Consider the following 18,133-nt stretch of genomic DNA (forward strand, 5'->3'; position numbering starts at 1 on the left):
TTCTGGCTTCCTCTTCACATGATTCTTCTGGTCGTGGTGTTTTCATCATAGAGACAGAAAGCAAACTTAAACAACATTAAAAAGAAAAAATATTGAACAATAAATGAATAAAAAGTTCCTTATGCCCAGAGAAACCATCTGAGACGAGACATCCCCAGGAGGGCTCAGACTGTGACCTACTTTCTGATCCCCAGACAGAGCAAAGGTCAAGGATCACTTCTTACTTTAAAACATAGCTTAAAGTTTTGTTCTGGACCTTTCATTCTCCCTGTACAGCCCCGGGGAAGATGAGCGGCACACTCGGTGCTGGTATCCGGGCAGGGATGATAACGCAGCGGAGGGAGAACTGAACGGAGTTCAAGAACTTCTAGGGCTCTGGGGACGGGCTGTTCCTTTCAATCCACCTTTGCTTCTGCACCTTAGCACGTGTCTGCACAATGACTTCAAGGTGGAGTGCTTGGAGCGTGGTGGACAGGAGACTCTGGCTGGAGTGCCTGTTCTTGGGAAGAGCCTCTATGGAGGAATAGACTCCTTCCTGATCCTCTCCCTTTGTGTCCAAGTCTGCCACACACAGAGGCACTCATACAGCCTTGGGAGACCGGAGAGTCAATGTCGTCATTCAACAATAGAAAAAAAAACCAAAGGAAGGAATGAGGTCACTCAAAGGTGTCTCTTCAGCCACTCAGGGAGCAAGCTTCTCCTGGGACTCCTGAGTGCACTGCACACATGTCATAAGTGAGGTAATCTCTAGGCAGAGTTCCTGGAGAACAGCACACTCATAACTACTGAGTCCCTCTCCAATCCCTACAGCACTGGCTTCTGAATAGTATTGCAATAGTGTGGGTGAGTCAAACTATACCCCACTTTGTCTAGGTCACGGCAGGCACACCAAATTCTACTAGTAAACATTGTATTCTTCACTGCACTGAGACAGTAAGAAAATGAACTCGTTTTCCTTCAAGTCCTCCGTGAATGAGTAACAAAAAAATTCATTTTTCTAAAGACCAGAATACGACATTTTTAGCATTCTTCTCAGGCCAGTGGTGTCTCAAGGTCAAGTGTTTCCATGATGAGGCTTCCAGCCGAGGTAGAGGGTTTTATGGTTCGATTGGATTTTTATTTTGTTTTGTTTTGTTCAGGCAAAATGAACAGAATGAAAGAATGAAATGAACAAAATGAACAGAACAAAATGAAAGAATGAGTGGCAAAATATATGTGCTCAATTGAGACTCTATTGGCTCGATTTCCTTAAAGAATGAAGAAAGCAAGCCCGCCCTGAAAAAGAAAACCCTGACTGTATCTGTTGCTGCCAGTAATAACATTTGGGCTGTCACCAAAAGTCAAAATTTTAAGAAACACTGCCACTGTAAGGTTGAGGTTCCCCAGTACGTCAGACTTCCCAGATGAAACTGACATTGATATTAAATTATTCCTTAAATAACGTAGCCAAGTACCTTTGTATCTATGTAATCTGACCTAATACTTTCTGCGTGTCATTTTGCAAATTCAGACACAGTTTTTAAAATTCTAGAGCAGGAGAAGTTACTCTTTGAGTCGGTGTGCTTGCTGCTCAAGATTGGGAACCCACATTCGAATCTCTAGCACTCACTCACATAAAGAATTATACGGCCACACGAGCATCCGTAAGCCCAACAGTCGGGATCACTGGGACTTGCTGACTGCAAACTTGGCTTCAGGTTCCATGAGAGACCTTGTCATGAGGGAATAATGTAGAGAGCAGTGGAAGACAACAGACACTCAGGGTCCTCCTCTGACCCCCAGGTGCTGTAAAGAATGGACATGTCCTCTCTCTCTCTCTCTCTCTCTCTCTCTCTCTCTCTCTCTCTCTCTCTCTCTCGCTCTCGCTCTCTGTCTCCTCCCCTCTCTCCACACACACTTTTCCTCTCTTTTTTCTGGTAGTGTGTGTGTGTGTGTGTGTGTGTGAGAGAGAGAGAGAGAGAGAGAGAGAGAGAGAACAAAAAGAAATCTCAAACACATGCTAAACGGATGGGTTTTCGTATAGGAATAGTAAAAGTTCATTGGAGAGACCTGCGGTGTCTCAGGGAGTCTGTGGGAAGACTGTCCGCTCTGATTTAGGTTTTACTCTACTAACAAGCTAGAAGGGGCAACTCTTATGACCTCCCAGTAGATGCTGAAAGAACACTTGACAAAATTCAATACATTGTTGCGACTGTCACTAACTGCATACGCATTGTGGAATTAATTCTTTTAGCCATAACGAAGAATAAAATTATGTCATCTGCAGGAAAATTGGGTGCTGCAGGAGGTCATCTTGTTGAATGAATTAGGCCATTCTTAGGAAGACAAATGCATTGTCTCTTATTTGTGGTTCCTAGTTTTTTATAATGCTGCATGCCAATGTGTATGTACGTACGTACGTATGTATGTATGTATGTATGTAAGTATGACAAGAAAGTAGAAATGAAAACTCTCTAGGAGAAAAAAGAAGATAAACAGAAAAGTATGGAGAGATGAGAGACAGACAACTGAGTGGACAAATGCGCTCAGCAACGCGTGCTGGTGAGAGTCCTCATATAACCCAGTACCATGCTCCGTGCATATACGCACAGTGAAAATGATTTTAAGGATATTATAAAAACTGTCCATGAACTAATAAAAGCTAACTTATTTAATCTGATTAAGGAAATCTAAAAACAAATTTAAAATATTTAAAATATACTGTGTGCGCTCACCATTCCCACACATGCTCACACTAAAGGTCTTAGCCAGTGCAGTAAGAGAGAGATAAAAGGGAGGATTAAGACTGTATCCTATTGGCAATGTGATTATTTATGTTAAAAAATGGCAAGGGATCTACAAAATTTTTCAGAATTTGGTGTGTTCAATACATTGTCAGTTATAAGATTAATACACAAAACTGAGTTGCATCCCTGTAGGTTAGCAATACAAGTTTAAAATGGTGCCTCTTGGGCTGATCAGATGGCACAGAGGATAAAGCACTTGCTACACACCCGAGGACCTGAATTATCACCCTCAGAACCCATTTCAAGCCAAGTGTGGTAACGTGGACTTGGAATGTCCACGCCTGCACTGACACGGCAGGGGGATGAATCACGGGCTCATCACCTCACATGGAGTATGTACACAGTGGTAAGCAGCGAAGATACCCTGTCTCAGACAAGATGGAGGATGAGGACTGGCACCTCAGGTTGTCCACATGTGTGCCACACACATGACCGTGTGCACATGCAAACATGTGCATGCACACAGACACATGATCATGTGCATGCATAGACACATACAAGCACACACATGTATACTTTTAAGGTACCTGCTCTTGATGTGGTGGCACACCTGTAACCTCAGGACAGGGGAAGAAGAAGCTGAAGGACTGTGGGGTTTAGGCCAACCCGAACTACACAGCAAAGCTGACTGAAAACAAAATAAAAACAATCCAAATTATGGTAAGTGTGTGAAATGGGGTGAACACTTGGTTGCCAGATGGGGATCGTGCTTTGGGAGACTGTAAGACTTTTGAGAGGACTAGTGAAGGGAAGTGTGTCTTAGGAGACAGGGCTTCCTGTGCTGTGTCAGCTGACTGCCAGCATACGGTTACCAGCTACCACACACACCACCACATATACACCACACACACACCAACACACATACAACCACATACACACCACACACACACCAACACACACACACACACACCACACACCACACACCACCACCACCTCCACACACATACACACCACTACCAATACACACCACACATACACACACCACTACCACTACCACCACCACCACCACCACCACACGCACACTACCCCTACCCTCCCTTCCCAGCCACAATGGACTAAATCCCCTCAAATTTTGGGCCAAATTAAATCTCACAACACCTTCAGCTGTGTTTGGTCAGGCCTCTCCTCACAGCACTGAGAAATAACTAATGCAATATCTGAAACAATAGCACCAAATATAAAATGCAGAAGTATAAATCAAATGCCTATAGAATACATATTCTAAAAAATTAGAGCATTAATTTTAAAAAAATCAGACTTTCCAGAAACAAAGATAATATATGTGGTTCGCAGAGTTGGAGATTTGGTATTGCTAGTTTGTTAATTCTTTCCAAGTTGATCTGTAAATTTAATGCAATAATGCAAAATACAAATAGATTTATTATTTGCTTATCTCTCTGTGTGTCTCTGCCCCAACTCACTCTCTGTCTTTCTGTCTCTCTGTGTGTCTCTCTGTCTTTCTCTGTGTCTCTCTCCCTACCTCTCTCATGTGTGAGGGAGGTGTGAGTGTGTGCATACAAGCATTTCAGGTCCTGAGAGACAGAAGAGCATTTGAAGCCCCTGGAACAGGAGTTACAGGCAGTTGGGAGCTGTCCAATGTGGGCGTTCTGATCCTCTGAAGAGCCAAGGTAACTCAAACTGCTGAACTGTCTGTTCAGCCCCTGGATTTCTTTTGTATATCATCAAGATATTGAAAAAAATACAGGCCTAAACTACTTTGAAAAAGAAAGAAATGTGAAGAGAGAATGAGGGAAAGTGACAAAGTCATGTGTCCTGCAGTGGCTCTCTCTCTCTCTCAATGGCAGGTGAGTCTGTGGAACTCAAGCATGCCATGCCCACGGGCTTTATATTCTAGGAAATAGAATGCCCTGAGAGAAACCTCGGTGGTTTGAGTAAGAGTCAGCCCTAAAGGCTTATCTATTTGAATATTTGGTCCCTAGATGGTGGAACTTTGTTGGATGAATTAGGAGGTATGACTTTGTTGGAGGTTTCAAATTCCCATGGCATTCCCAATTAGCTTCTGGGAAGCAGAGGCAGGGGCATTTGTGAGTTCAAAACCAGCCTGGCCTACAGAGCAAGTGTCTGGACAACCAGCACTACACAGAGAAACCCTGCCTCTGCATTGGGGGAATAAAGGAGAAGCATATCAGACAAGAGCTCCGGGGCATCTGCCATATACAGAAGGTTCCCATGGGTGGGGCACGTGTTCACAGCTCAGATGCGAGCCATCCTCCATGGGAAGAACCGCTACAGAAAAGGCACATTGGAAATGCCCACAGCCAGTCTTGGAGCCCTCTAAGGACAGGGTGATCATTTACCACCAGCCTTCTGAGACAGAGATAAAGACTGATTTCCTTTTTCTTTTTTTAATGCCAAGTATCACTCACGTTTTGCCACTGTTGCTAGTCTAGCCCAGCATTGTCCTAGAACCTCCACAGCACCTTGCTTATGCTCAAGTGCACCACAGGGAATCATTCCAATCCCAGAAGCCCCAGGTCTCACTCCTGTCTGCTTGATTGCACATTAGCCTTTCCTCCAAGGGGTCAAAGAGTTACCACCACTATGGAACAAAGTGTGGATCCTCTTAAGATCTATCAGGCCCGGCGTGGTCCGGCTCCTGCTGTTTCGCAGGCCTCATCCCTTTGCTCCTCTACAAGGCTCTTCTTCATGCCATGTGTTCCGCCGCCACAGGGCTGCTGTGCTTATTCTTGTATCTCTGAACTGCGGGCACCCACGTGGCCCCTTTACAGTCTAGGTCTTATCTCAGTGTCCATTCATCTGAGAGGGTTTTCTTCCCCTCATAATCCAGGAAAGGACCCTTAACTGCCTAATGTCTTAAGTTGGAACAATTAATTCCATTTAACATTATGCAATAATCTTTTCATTATGATATTGTTATAATATGGTCTTTGGATTATGTCTGTTGTTAATTAGGACTATAAGACTATATGACATCAGGCAGGGCCTTTGGATTTTGCTAAATGTTGAAACTGCAGCATCTCACACAGTAGCTGCATCATGGGAGGTACCCAAATATTTACTAAGGATTAGATGCAGTAATGAGTCCTGAAAATTAGTTATATATAATGATGTCAGCACGGTTTGTAATGATGTTGTATCAGAAACACCTCAAAAACCCATTAAATAGGCTCCATTAAATAGGACATATCATGTTACATCTATACAGTAGAATATTGTGCAGCCATTTAAGGTGTTCATATGGGAAGATCCTCAAAATCTGTAGGTGAATAAAGCAATGCACAGGTGAGTGTACCCAGTGCTCCAGCCACCTAGCAAAGGCAAAAAGTAAATAAAACACATTGAACTGTTTGTGCAGCATCAAAACATGGATTGAATGTTTGCACAAGAAACAAAGAACCAAGGCTGTCTGTCTGGGGTAGGTGAGAACTGGGGAGTGAATGTCAGAGAGGGAGAACTTCTGCTGATAACACACTAATGTGTTATCTCTTTGTAATTCAATTAATATAACTTTTTCAAAATGCTCCTGCCCAGACGTTATTAAATGCCACTGGATGGAAGAAAATGTGAACAGTTATTTATTCACCTCCCTCTACTGTTCTATGGTGGTTTGTATACATTTAGCCCAGGGAGTGACACTATTAGGAGGTGTGGCCTTGATAGAGTAGGTGTAGCCTTGTTGAAGTGGGTGTGGCCTTGTTGGAATAGGTGTATCACTGTGAGTGCAGCCTTTAAGGCCCTCATCCCAGCTGCCTGGAAGCCAGTCTTCTCCTAGCAGCCTTCAGATGAAGATGTAGAACTCTCAGCAACTCCTGCACCATGCCTGCCTGGATGCTGCCATGTTCCTGCCTTGATGATAATGGACTAAACCCCTGAACCTGTTAGCCAGCCCCAATTAAATCTTGTCCTTATAAAAGTGGCCTTGGCCATGGTGTCTGTTCCCAGAAGTGAAAGCCTGACTAATACATATTCTCATCATCAAGGGAGGTGGGTTGGGTTTATCAGCCACCAGTCCCAGCAGATCTTAGGAGTTTCCTGGTGGGGTGGGGGTGGGGTAGCAGGAAGCTTTTTCTTTTGAGATGTGTGTTTGTGTGTGTGTGTGTGTGTTTGTGTGTGTGTGTGTCTCAAGCCACCCAGCATGGATGCTGGATGCTGGGGACTGAGCTCTACTCCTCTGCAAGAGAAGAATGTGCCTCAAACACTGAGCCATCTCTCCAGCCCCGGAGAGTTAATCCTTTTAATTTGTAAAAATGCAATGTTGAAAGACTTTGAGATGACTACAGTCACAATGAACCCCAAACTGCTTTTCATCGTTTACGGAGTGCTTTGGCTACATACTCCAGTACAACAATCTTTGTTTCTGTGGGTCTACATTTCTAGATGAGCAAACTTCAGCAAGAAACTCCCATACAAGCAATGGAAGGAGCTGCCCAAGGCCATTCCTCCTAACACAGAGCCATCCGGGCCCGATGAAGAGTTTACATTCCTTCTGAAGCAGCCTAGGGTGAGACAGCTCCTTCCCCACTCCAAACAAGGAAAGGAGAACGTGGGGGGCAGCCTGGCCTTCACAGGTTTTATTTTAAACCCATGACATTTTATGACAGACTGATGTAAGTTGGGTCAGGCTGGGTCTTGGTCCTCAGGGATAGTACTGGCAGGAAGGGGAAAATATCCAACTTCTGTTTTGACTGTTACACTCGCCCAAGCAGGAGGGAAACAGAAGGGAAAAATGTTCTTGGCTGGAGAGCTGCGAACCCTGCCAGGGAAGACTGATTGCCAAAGACATCCCCTCAGCCCCATTAACACCATGACACCAGTGGAGAGGAGATGAACACTTAGTGACACTCCCAATGTCTTGGAAACTTTTGAAAGCAAGAGCGTGTCTCTATGAACTAAGTAAGGGGTGGGGAGAAGGTATCTAAAACACAAAGTACTTGGAAGAAACCAGAGAAAGGGAGGGTTTTGCTCCATCTGATCCAGTTGAAAGGCACCTGGGCTGTGCTGCAGGAAAGCATTCCCATGTAAGACTTCCCCACTGTCCCAGCCCTTAACCTCCATATCACCTTGGTCTCTCAGGACTGGAGTCTAGATCACCTGTCCAGGCCGTGAGGAGAGCGACTGCATCAACAGTAGGACGCATAAGAGCTCGCTGCACGCCTACACTACACGTCAGACACCGAGACCAACAATGTCCTAGGCCACTCACTCACTCATGTGAGGGGTTAGTGGGTTCTCCTTCTCAAAAGCGCCCCCCCAGGTCCAGCATGGATTCCTACTTGGAGGACAGGTGATCTAAACAACAATTCTGAACCACTAGGAAGTTGTGGGAAGAGAGGTAGCACGTCTGAGATCACAGGCAAGCTTGTCCAGGGAAGACAGATAGCTAGAGGCTTGCCTGCCCGTCGGAGAGGTGCCTGATAGCTAGAGCCTTGCCTGCCCGTCGGAAAGGCGCCTGGTGTTGCTTGTTCTCTTCAGTTTGTGTTTGCTGTTTGCTTTGGTTTGTTTTGGAAGGAGGGAATGAACTCCAGGTAACTCTTCCTGAAGCTCTTTGTCCACACACAGCCATTTGAATCACTCTGAGAAACTATTGGAATCACCACCACACAACCATATGAATCACTCCATACCACAGGGAAAGACTGCAATAGAACTTTTTGTTTTTGGTTTTTTTTTGTTTGTTTGTTTTGTTTTTTGTTTTTTCGAGACAGTGTTTCTCTGTGTAGCCCTGGCTGTCCTGGAGCTCACTCTGCAGACCAGGCTGGCCTGGAACTCAGAAATCCACCTGCCTCTGCCTGCCAAGTGCTGGGATTACAGGCGTGCACCACCCAGCTGCAATAGAACTGCCCAGCTACAATAGAACTTTTAAAAGTAAATATATTGATTCTAAGTTAAATTTTGTGTGTTTATGCAAATCTGTGTGTGTGTGTGTGTGTGTGTGTGTGTGTGTGCGCGCATGCGTGCATGGGCGTGCACACCCATGTATGGTATTCTTGTAAAGATCTGAAGATGGCCTTCAGGTCAGCTTTACCTTATACCTTGTTTGAGACAGGGTCTATCTCCACTAACCATGCCAGACTAGCTGACTGAAGAGCTTGTAAAAATCACCCTGTCTCTGCCTCCTGTTTCATGGCAGGAGTGTGCTAGGATTATGGATTCCTACACTATGCAGGTTCTGAGGGCCCTGACTCAGGTCCTCAGGTTTGTGTGACGGTTGAGAAGAGGTGGCTCTGAGTTATCCCACATGATATAAAGCAGTGGTTTATCAACCTGTGTGTAGCCCTAAGGTTTTTTTTTACTCCATTTTGAGAAAGGATGACTGTAACCCCTATGTAGACCTCCAAACTGAACACCTGACAGGCACCACCCATCTAACACAGACTGAGAAGTGACCAGAAGTAAAGGGCGACCCTACATATTTATATTTGGAACTAATTTAGTCTATGGAGGCATATGAGTGTATTATTAAAATCCTATCAGGGTCACCAAAAGCTAAAAACTTATTAAAAACCAGACAAAAGCAAAAGGTTTTACCAGAGTGTAACCCACTTGACTGGATGCCACCAAGTGACAGACACCTAATACTTGATCATATGGTGTCACAGCAACCTATCGCCTGATAACCGTCTACCTGTTCACCCAGGTGAACTGGACCCAGAACAGCCCATGCTGGGTTTTGGCACCTCCCACAAACCAGAGTCATTTAGGCAGAAGGAACCTTTGTTGAGAAGATGCTATCAACAGACAAGTCTGTGGGGTGTTCCCTTGATTAGTGATTGAGGAAGGAGGGCCAGCCCACTGTTGGGGCACGCCATGGCTGGGCCGCTGGTTGTGACAGTAAAAGAAATAATGGGACGCACAGCCACAAACACTGTTCCGCCACCGTGGCCTCTGCTGCAGTTCCTGCCCCCGGGTTCCTGCCCTGACTTCTCTTCATGATGACCTAATAAACTATAAGATGAAATAAACGCTTTCCTCCACATGTTGCTTTGGGTCATGGCCTTTCCCAAAGCATTGGGAACTAAATTTGGAGACTGCAGTTTCCTGCACTCAGACCCAGGCTTACACCAACAGCTGAACTCTAAAGCCTTGCTTTCAAACCCTGATGTCAGCTGCCTCCCAGCACTGGTCTGGCTTGTAGCTTTATCAGCATAGACTATCACGGTCTACTTCTGGAACCTTTCCTGTTCTACTGCATCTGCTTTAACTTGTACTCCTTCTGTAAACTACATATATGTATATGTGTGTATGTATACATATACATATACATATACATATACATATACATATACATATACATATACATATACATATACATATACATACATAAATATAAATGAACATATACCTATACACATACACATACATATATATACATGCCATGTGTGGTGTGTATTATCTGTTTGCCTGTCAAGTTGCTATCATTGAAACGTCTGGACCTTGAGAATTTATTCCTATGCAATAACCTGTGATGTTGTAGAAAGAGCAAACATGTTCCTCTCTGTCTCTGGCTGGCATGCTCACAATATGCAGCAAATGCTTTTACCCACTCAGCCAGCTCGCCGGCCCTAAGGTTAAAGGTTAAATGAATCAGCTGCTAGGGATCATGGCACATGCCTTCAACTCCAGCACTTAGGATGCTGGCCTGGAAGGATTGAGAATTTGAGACTAGCTTGGCCTAGTGAGAAGCCACATCATGAGACCCTGGTGCTCACACACACTGGATGTTTGGATATAAGGATGAATGGAAGTATGGATGTATGGATGTATGGATGTATGGATGAATGGGTGAATGGATGAATGGATGTATGGATGTATGGATGTATGGATGAATGGATGAATGGATGGATGGATGGATATATGGATGATAGATAGATAGATAGATAGATGGAAGGAAGGCAGACAGAACAATAGGCAGACACTTTCAGTGTGCTCTGATACGGTCACTTTCAAAGAGAAGAGGGAGTAATAATGGAATAAAGAAAAATGCCTGGGGAATCTATAGAGTGCTCTAATTCATACCTTTAAATTTACAACACACCAGGTAGCATTCTGGAATAATTATCACACACACACACACTTCAGATTTACTCCATATGTCCAGGACCCCCACACTCCATTATCTAAGACACCAGGGTCACCAAAGGGGAAAAGTACTCTCTCCCAGATCAGCATCTGACCAACAGAAATAGACCTGCCTTTTCACTGAAGCTATTCTCTGGGGTCTTGTGGTTCTATGCTCTCCTGCTTTTAATGTTGGAAAATCTAATTCCAAACAAATGTTAATAGCTTCATTATGTGAGCAAAAGGCTAATAAGTTATGCAGCTGAAGCGATTTCAGGCTTAAGCTCTTTGTGGAGTAATATTTGATATTACTGTTGACATAAATCTATTGCTATTGTGGGTCACAGATGTATGCAAAGCTCCCAAAAAGTAAACCAAAACTAAACTGATTACATTCCCAATAGAAGAGGTGTGACAGGAGTTTGGAATTCTGAGGCTTTAGTGCATTGTATGTAACGAGAAGTAGGAAACAATAAAACCATGAAGGGAGAATCCAGGACTGGGAGATGGGTCCACGGGTAAAGGAGCTTGCAGCATAAGCATGAGGACCGGAGTTCAAATCTCCAGTACCCACATAAAACATGCAAGAGTAAGAAGTTAAACACAGCCATGCAGATCCATAACTCCGGTGCTTGGGGGCATGGGGGTAGAGATAGGAAGATACTTTAGACTTGATGATTGCCAGTCTAGTTCCAGGTTCAATAAAAGATACTGCCTCAAGTGACTAATGCAGAGGACAAAGCAAGATGTGTAAGAGTGTACACACACACACACACACACACACACACACACACACACACACACACACAGGAAACCAAGACTAGAGAAGGCTCAGCTGGTAAAGTGTTTATGAATGCATAAAGACCTGGATCTTATTCCCCAGAACCCACACAAAAAATCTAGGCATTATGACACACCCCTCTAATTCCAGCACAGCAAAGGCAGAGGTGGCAGGGATACCTGAGCCTTGATGGCCAGCCAGCCTGGTCTGCTAGGTGAGTTCCACATCAATAAAAGATCCTTGTCTCGAAATACAAAAGGGCAGAGTGGGTGGCTTCAATGAGCGTGGCCCCCACAGGCTCATGGGGTTCGAATACTTGGTTTGCAGCTGATGGAACTGTCTAAGAAGGATTGAGAGCTGCGGCTTGGATGGAGAAAGTGTATCCGGTAGGGGAGGCCTTTGAGGTTTCAAAAGCCTGGCACCCTGTCCAGTTCTCTCAGTCTCCTGCTTCAGGATCAAGAAGCCTCTCTGCTCTTCCTGCCACCACGCTCTTGCCTTGCTCATTAGGAACTCTGACCCTCTTGAACTGTAAGCTTAATTAAACGCTGTCTTTTATAAGTCGCCCCAGTCACAGTGTTTCCGCACAGCAACAAAAAGTAACTAATATTGGGCCTGAAGACCAAAGCCAGAAGTCTTCTAGCCTCCATGTATCTCCATCACACAGGCAAGTGCACCAGCACACACCTATGCTCACACATGCTGTGGGGGAGGGGAGAAAACAAAGCAGGTTCCCAGGACCATGCTGCAACAAAACACAGGTTGGCAAACCCAAGGAAACTCTCAGAAAGCATGGAAGAAAAGCGAGGAGACCCTAGACTGCTGTCAATAGGGTGGCTCTAGGGCAGGAACCTCGCAGTGTGTGAAAAGGCAAATGAGTAGCTTCTTTGGTCTGGACAACCTTGCCCATGATGGACACAGCTTTTCTGTGAGAGTAAGAGAATGGTTCTGGGGGCCAAGGATCCCTGACGAAGCTTACAGGAACAAGGCACTTCCCTAGGCCAAGCCACCAGACAAGACGGTGTGGCTCTCAACCCCTCCGCGCATGGGAAGAAAGAATAGGGCCATAGATACATCCAAGGTGATTCTTTATGCCATAAATTAGGGCCACTGTTGGATTTGATAGCCACATCAGACCTTCTTCAGATTCGGGCTATTTAACTTCAAATCTACTTTGCACAGAAGACAGGGGGTGACAGGCCAGCAGCCCACAGGCCTGTTTTGACTGTATCTCATCAGGGCCGACGGTCCCTAAAAGTTCCCCCTTGCTGGCATTTGGCTCAGATTAGGAGATCCCTTTCTATTCCATACTCAACTGTAGTCTTAACTCTGACTCCAGCCTCTTGGGCTACCTGGTAAGCTTTAAAGAGAGCATCACGCTTAAAATCATGGAACACTGCCTAGAGAGGAGACCCAGCAGCTGAGAGCACTTTCTGCTCTTCCAGAGGATCTGGGTTTGATTTCCAGGATTTACGTGGTGGCTTACAACCATCCAAAAGTTCCAGTTCCAAGGGATCAAACACCCTCTTCTACCCTCCCCAGGAACTGGGCACACATACGGTACCCATACATACATCCAGGCAAAATACACGCACGGAATGTTAGCTCTGAGAACCCTTTTATTTCATTTCCTTTTCTTCCAAGAAAATTCCTTAAATGAGCAGTTCTCAAGGTCTGTAATGCCCTGGCCCTTTAATACAGTTCCTCATGTTGTGGTGACCCCTCAACCATAAAATTATTTTGTGGCTACTTCATAATGGCAGTTTTGCTACCATTATGACTCATAATGTAAATATCTGATATATATCTGATGCACAGCCCCTGTGAAAGGGTCATTAGAACCCCCCCAAAGGATTCAAAACTCACAGGTTGAGAACCACTGCCTTAGACGGTTAGTCACAAGGACAGTCATAATGGTTTACAGACACTGAACACTCTTAAGCACTAGGCCAAGAGATTTACATATTTTAATCAAATGAGTGCAATATGGCTTTGGTTTTGGTCTCCCTTTTGAATCAGGGGAACCTGAGACATGCGTGCCCTCCTCTAATCTCGCTCCTACATTGTGAAGACACCTTACCAAGCACTAACCCTTGGGCATCCAAAGCCTAGGAATAGCAATGGCTCATGGCAAACAGGAAGCAAAAAAAGGAATCCAGGAACTAGCCAGAGCAGGATCCAGTCCCAAAGGCATAGCCCAAGTGATTTATCTGCTCCAGGTAGGTGGATCTTCTGAAACGTCCACAGCCTCCCACCCTAGCTGGGCACCAAGACTGTGACAGAGAGGAAGGTGAACATCTCAAATTCAAACTGGAACACATAGGATATAACTCTTGTCTCTTCTGACTTCTTCCTATTTCTAACAAGCACTTTACACTTGAGCATGTAATAATGTTTGCACTGCATTTGCTCTGTGTCAAGCTGAGAGAGAGACAGGAGGATACATCATTTAGAAGAGCATTCTTGACGCCTTCAACCATGACTTAGTTGCCATAGACAATATGACTTATTGTTCTGCCAAGTCACAGACTGTGCAGCCAGTTCTTACCCTGTTGTCTTCCTGGATCTCCCAGTCACTAGAGAAAGTTGTCAGCTGCTGACCTTGGGAACAGTTAGCAAACTGGAAAAGGCTGGAAAACATCCTTCTGTTCTCCTGTGTGTCTGGAAAGATGGCATCTTGGAAATTGACTCCGTGCGGCAAGAGATTGTAATTTTCATCCATCCTAAGGGGAAATGGTCAAAGCAGAGACATAGGTGAGGTGAATGGAGATGGGCCAGATGCAGTCTGGTTTACAAAGGACAGAAACTGTCTTGCTAATGTCACCATGAAGTCTGGCATGGTTCTCAGGAAGGGACTTCTACCATTAACACTTCTCATTGCTTTCTTCTTTGCTTGAGTCTAGCTTAAGGGTTTCTAAAGAATGGAATCTAGACAAGGCACAAGGTCTCAAGTGTAGGCATTCCTGTTGGTCTGTCTCCCATGTCTTATAGTGTCCGTTGCTTCCTGGTGAGCAGACAGAAGTTGTAATGTGACCTGGATTTAAGCCTCACTGCTACACTGGGCTTGTGATGCGAAGCCAGCTTCTTCTTTAAGCACAATTGTCTTCCTGTCTTGCTACAAGAGGACTGTAGTAGAATATACTCTCTTGGTATTATCATGGGGATCACATTGGAAAACTGTAAATGTGACTCAGTGGGTAAGAGCACTTCCTGCTCAAGTGTGAGGACCCAAGGTCAAATCCATAGCACCCCCATAAAAAGCCTGTTGTGGCTAGGCATGCCAGTAACATGAACACTGGGTAACAGAGACGGGCAGATCTTGAGAACCTGCCAGCCCAGCCTAGCCAAAACGGCAAGTTTCCAGGTCGATGAGAAGCCCTATCTCAGGGAAATAAAGTGGATAGAGACAGAAAAAGATGCCACACGTACTCCAGTGCATGCACCACATACACACCTAGCACACACATCCAACAGGCACAAGGATAACAAAGAACTTGGCACACAGTGAATGTGGTGCAAATATTAATGAATGTTTTCACATGCTCAAGTGTAAAGTGTTTATTAGAAATAGAAAGGAAAAAGAGATGAGAAATCTAGCCTAAGGGTTCCAGTTTGAATTGGAGATGTTCCTCTTCCTCTCTGTTTCAACCTTGGTACCCAATTGGGGTGGGAAGTTTCTGGAGAGTGGATCTACCTGGAGGAAATAAATCACTGGGGGGTGGGGGGGATACCTCTGGGGCTATATCCTGCTGTGACCCCGCCTATATTCCTGTCTGCTTCCTGTTGGCCAAGGGATGAAGCTCTTCTGCAGAGCACTGCCTCAGTCATCTGCCCCAGTGCACAGGGCCACACAGCCAGAGAATGAGCCAAAATAACCCTCTCTGCTTTCTCTCAGTCACTGCGAGTGAGCAAGAGGGGAGAGGAAGGCTGGACCAGAGGAGGAAGGCCTGGTGTGCAGCTGTTAGCCTACTTCAGGGCAAGACAGCCCTATGAAAAGACGGTCCATCACAGCCTTGTATAACTTTCTGCCAACAGATCACCGCAAGAGATGAAAACATTGGCTGACCACCGCGCAGTCACTGGACCATGTTGTGATTAAAAAAATACAATAATGAGCAAAAGTCCAACAGTGCCTGCTCCTTCCAGAGCTTTCATCCAGTGGAAAATAAAGCCGCGTCCAGTTGTTTTATAGCTGGGCTTTCAGTGTTTCCCCTAAACACAAACAAAAGGCCGGCTTGGATTTCTTTGTATCAAGACAAGGCACGCTTGCAGTGCTGGCTGACTTTATTTAGAAACTATACTTTCCAGACAATTACAGAAAAAAAAAAAATTAAGAAATCAACCTAATCTGGTACGCAGTTCACAACTGCCAACGCAAAGCAGAACATACATTCTAAACTTAGCCTGTCTTCAATATGGAAAGCACATGTGGCCTTGAGTTTACGGATCCCCTGCTGCGGAGATCACCACTTTCTCTCTCAGAGACTTCAAAACTGAATCTGCAGCCAGTGGTCAGAATCTTTCCGGAGAACCTTGGTACAATTGGTAAGACTGAGGCTATTACCTTGGCCTCTCTCTCTCTCTCTCTCTCTCTCTCTCTCTCTCTCTCTCTCTCTCTCTGCTGTTCTAGATCCATCTTAATTTGAATTAGAAACAACCCACAAAGCTTGGGGGTTCCAGCTGCTGTTTTCCACCTGCGATTTAGGTTGAATTCAGTAGTCGATATAAATGAACTGAATTTGGGGGGATTTGCTGTCACAAGATTGGAGGTGTCTACATAGGACCCACCACCTGCCTGATGCCCTTCTACACTCTTCAAAGCATTGTGGTGCTGGGGTCTTTACCTTTCCCACCAGCGGGCTCTCAGTAAAGCTCTGCTAATTTGAATTACAGGGCAGCTGGTCAAGATTGAGACCTGGGGAGAGGGGGGCGGGGCTGGGGGCGGTGCCGGGCAGGGAGCTGCTTTCTGGCATCCAGTGGGTAGGAAAGGAGAGCATTGGTGTACCTTAACCGACAGGGCTTCCCCAGGAGCTTCGCGAGCTTCTATCATGATTTGCTTCTCGCTTTTATCCAGATGGGAATTGGTGGAGGGGAGGAGCGTGAGAGCAGCCTCTGAGGGAACTGGCTGGAAACTTACACTTGAGAAGTTCAGACAGAACTTCGAGAAGCCAGACAGAATCCCACCAACTGATGGCAAAGGTCATCGTTCTCAAAACGTCAAATGGGTGTTTGGAAAGCACTTTGATAGCATGAGCGTTTGATCCCAGCACTCGGGGGACTGAGGCAGGAAGATAACCCGGGGAAAATAGAAAAACCCGGTCTCATAAACAAAAAAGCACCTCGATCTTTTTGCCTTTAACCCCAGTCTGTGCGTATTACTCCAAAAGCATATATGTATCTTAAACATCTTTAGCCAAGGATGGTCAGGATCTTCGTAGAAGACAGCAAAGAGAATGAACAGCCTACTAAGTCTTGTTTAGTTTTTTTGGGGGTGGGGGTGGGAGGAGCGGGCTCCCTGAGGCGCTTCTGACTTGCTACAGGTAGCCCGCAGAGGGGGGCAGGCTCACCTTACAAAGAAGAAATAGGAGTAGTCCTGGACCACCGTGTGGGAGTGGCAGGAGAAGTAGCCCAGACCGGTAAGGTTGAGCCTGGAGCCGGCGGGCACCTCCAGCATACTGCCCCATGCCTGGTCACACAGCATCTCCACCTCCGCGGAGTAGAAGAGCCCTCCCTCTCCAGCTTGGTACTGCCACGGCAGGTAGTTGTAGAGGCCGGGCACCTCGGGGTGCAGCGCCAGCACCTTGGCATACACGATGGTCTCGGCCAGCTCGGCGCGGCAGCCTTCGCTCAGGGGTCTCCACTCCGATGGCAGCTGGCAGGCTCGCGCGGGCGCCTGGGAGGCGGCGAGGCAGAGCGCGGCAAGCAGCAGCGGGAGCGGCATGCCGGCGGCTAAGCTCTAGCCCGGGCGCATGGCCCGCCCGGGTGCCGGGGGCAGCGGGGAGCCGGGAAGCCCGCAGCGCCTACCGGGGAACCGCGGCCGGGGCGCTCGGCTGCACGCGCTCCGGAGAGCTGGGTGCGCGTCTAGCATATGACCGGGATCACCATGCCCCAGCCTTCTCCCCGCCACGCTTAAAAGGGGTCGAGAGGACGCGACGGGACGGGCGGGGACTGGGGCGTGGACCGCGGCAGGGGCGGGGAGTCAGGCAACCCGGCAAAGGTCCTAGCAGGGCTCCCGGGAGGAAGGGGCCAATCCCTGTGCCCTGGGACTCCAGTGTGACTAGATGAAATGTGCATACTAGGGCTTGACCACCAGACCCAATTAGTTTGTAGGGTGTCATTTATCTGCTAGCTCAGAGCTTGTCAAGAGTAAAGAATTGTTCCCTACGCAGGTGTTCTGCAACTATTGCTCTCAGTTTGCACCGTGGAGTGCTCTGCAGACTAAGTTTTCTATGCAAGTGATTTAGAATCAAAGCACATAGAAATCAAATCCGAGTTTGTCTTCCCAGAACTTCGCGTAAAATAATATTTT

General features: G+C 46.2%; 1 protein-coding gene across 1 annotated transcript in view; it reads right to left on the reverse strand.

Annotated features, from left to right (window-relative positions):
• Ccdc3 (coiled-coil domain containing 3) overlaps positions 1-17,726 on the reverse strand; it is an 86,029-nt gene extending 68,303 nt beyond the window's left edge. Inside the window, exons 1-2 of the mRNA XM_052157089.1 lie at positions 17,172-17,726; positions 14,153-14,327 (exon numbers count right to left, since the gene is read on the reverse strand). Coding sequence (XP_052013049.1) covers positions 14,153-14,327; positions 17,172-17,545 — 549 coding nt within the window. The 5' untranslated portion in view covers positions 17,546-17,726. The remainder of the gene's footprint in view (positions 1-14,152; positions 14,328-17,171) is intronic.
• Positions 17,727-18,133: the final 407 nt, after the last annotated feature.

This window comes from Apodemus sylvaticus, chromosome 14, assembly GCF_947179515.1.
Source record: "Apodemus sylvaticus chromosome 14, mApoSyl1.1, whole genome shotgun sequence".
NCBI classification, from domain to species: Eukaryota; Metazoa; Chordata; class Mammalia; order Rodentia; family Muridae; genus Apodemus; species Apodemus sylvaticus.